The following is a 2,272-nucleotide window of genomic DNA, read 5'->3' on the forward strand; positions in this document are numbered from 1 at the left end:
CCCCCCGCTCCGCTCGAACAGTCCGACATCCGCCTCGACCCGCAGGTCCCCGATCCTCTACTCAACCCGTACCAGAGACATCTTGTACATTGGCGCCGTCTGTGGGGACTTGCGACAGTCGAACCGGATGGAGGGCATCCTAGAGGAAAACCCTTCAAGCCGGGATGACTTCCAACCACGTCGCCCGGCCTCAGAACACCAGGAAGTCACGAACCAAGCAAAAATAGCAAGTACTATCCACCACACGAACGAACACATCATCACGGACCCGCGACATCCCGAGAAAGCCAGGGACAAAGCGGCACAGATCATCCAGGATCTCTGCCTCCGGGTCCAAGAACTTGAGGGCAAACTGACCAACAGAGAAAAACACAACAACGAACACGGAAGCTAGGCGACTTCCAGGTCAAGATCCCACCGCGGCAGGTCGTCAACCCGGCAACACGATAGGAGAGATGATCGCAGCGTCTCATGCAACCACCGACACGAGAAATCGCCGGAATGGCGATACAACAAGAAACACCACCGCAGCGCTTCTCGTGATCTAAGTCGTCAACACGATTCGGACGAGGATCGGAGATACCGAAACACCAAACGCACGAGAAACGACCACACCATAATGGGAGCTACACCCTTCACAGAAAGAATCTTAAGAGCGAAACTCCCCAAAGGCTTCGACAAACCCACCGACATGAAGTACGATGGAACCAAGGACCCTCAGGAACATCTAACGGCCTTCGAGGCCAGAATGAACCTGGAAGGAGTAGCCGACGCAGTCCGATGCAGAGCCTTCCCAGTAACCCTTGCCGGACCGGCGATCAAATGGTTTAACGCCCTCCCGAACGGATCCATAGCCAGCTTCCACGACATAGCACGAAAATTCATGGCCCAGTTCATGACCAGAATCACCAAAGCCAAACACCCCATCAGCTTGTTAGGGGTCACACAAAAGCAAGAAGAATCCATAAGAAAATATCTCGACCGCTTCAACGATGAATGCCTAACGGTCGACGGACTCACGGATTCCGTTGCAAGCCTTTGCTTGACTAACGGGCTCATGAACGAGGACTTTCGCAAGCACCTCACTACTAAACCAGTATGGACCATGCACGAAATCCAGAACGTCGCCAAAGACTACATCAACGACGAAGAGGTCAGCCAGGTCGTCGCTGCCAACAAGCGGCAGCACGCCAACACCCAACACGGCAATTCGGCTCCCCGTCATAACCCAACACCCAAAGAGAATCAAAGGGACCACCCCAGGCCGACCAACCGGCCACCAAGAATTGGCAAATTCTCTAATTACACGCCCCTAACAGCACCAATTACGGAGATATACCATCAAATAGCAGATCGAGGCATCATCCCAAGAGCCCGACAACTCAAAGAAAGGACGGGAGGCAACAAAACCCTCTACTGTGACTACCACCGAGGTTACGGCCACAAAACACAAGATTGCTTCGACCTTAAAGACGCTCTTGAACAGGCCATACGAGACGGCAAACTCCCAGAATTTGCCAAAATCATCAGAGAACCGAGACGCGCGGAGAAAGACAAGTCGCCGGAAAGAGAAGGGCGTAACCCGAGAACCAAAGGCAACCCCCCAGGGAGAGCCCGGAGGAAGACCCGACCATCATAGTAAACGTCATCACAGGCAAGGACGTATCGAGCAAGTCAAAACTAACAATGAAAAAAGATCTCAAGGTAATGGCCGTCAGAAACCAAGCCCCAATCGCCGCGGCCGATAATACGATAACATTCTTACCGGAGGACTGCCAACACGGCACCTCGGCCGAAGATGCCCCTTTCGTCATCTCAGCCAGAATCGGAATAGGACTAGTACGAAGGATACTGGTAGACACCGGCGCAGACTCCAACATCCTTTTCCGAGGAGCCTTCGACAAGCTTGGGCTCCGCAACGACAACCTCCAAACATACCGCCACGGCGTCACGGGACTCGGGGACAACTTTCTCAAACCATATGGCTCAATTACCCTCCCCATCACCATAGGAACAAGCAATCAGAAAAAGACAATCCTATCTGAATTCGTAGTCCTAAAAAACTCCACAGCCTATAACGTGATTCTCGGAAGAAAAACAATCAATGACTTCTCTGCAGTCATCTTTACCAAATACCTCCTCATGAAGTTCAGAACCGATGACGGCTCCGTCGGTACCATCTACGGAGACCGAGAGGTCGCGGCCGAATGCGACAACACCAGCCTAGCCCTAAGAAAAAAATCCCGGGACGCGGCCGGAATATTCCTAGCCG

The 2,272-nt window shown here is 52.8% G+C and overlaps 1 protein-coding gene across 1 annotated transcript; it reads left to right on the forward strand.

Moving 5' to 3' along the window:
* The first annotated feature begins 619 nt into the window (after positions 1 to 619).
* LOC130980580 (uncharacterized) lies at positions 620 to 1,639 on the forward strand. Its single transcript, XM_057904244.1, has one exon. The coding sequence runs from the start codon at positions 620 to 622 to the stop codon at positions 1,637 to 1,639; it is 1,020 nt and encodes a 339-aa protein (XP_057760227.1).
* Positions 1,640 to 2,272: the final 633 nt, after the last annotated feature.

The sequence above is a fragment of the Arachis stenosperma genome, chromosome 1 (genome assembly GCF_014773155.1).
Source record: "Arachis stenosperma cultivar V10309 chromosome 1, arast.V10309.gnm1.PFL2, whole genome shotgun sequence".
Taxonomy (NCBI): Eukaryota; Viridiplantae; Streptophyta; class Magnoliopsida; order Fabales; family Fabaceae; genus Arachis; species Arachis stenosperma.

Bases quoted from the DNA above. Each gene is read 5' to 3' on its own strand.
- LOC130980580 (XM_057904244.1), top strand. From the start codon at position 620: ATGGGAGCTACACCCTTCACAGAAAGAATCTTAAGAGCGAAACTCCCC.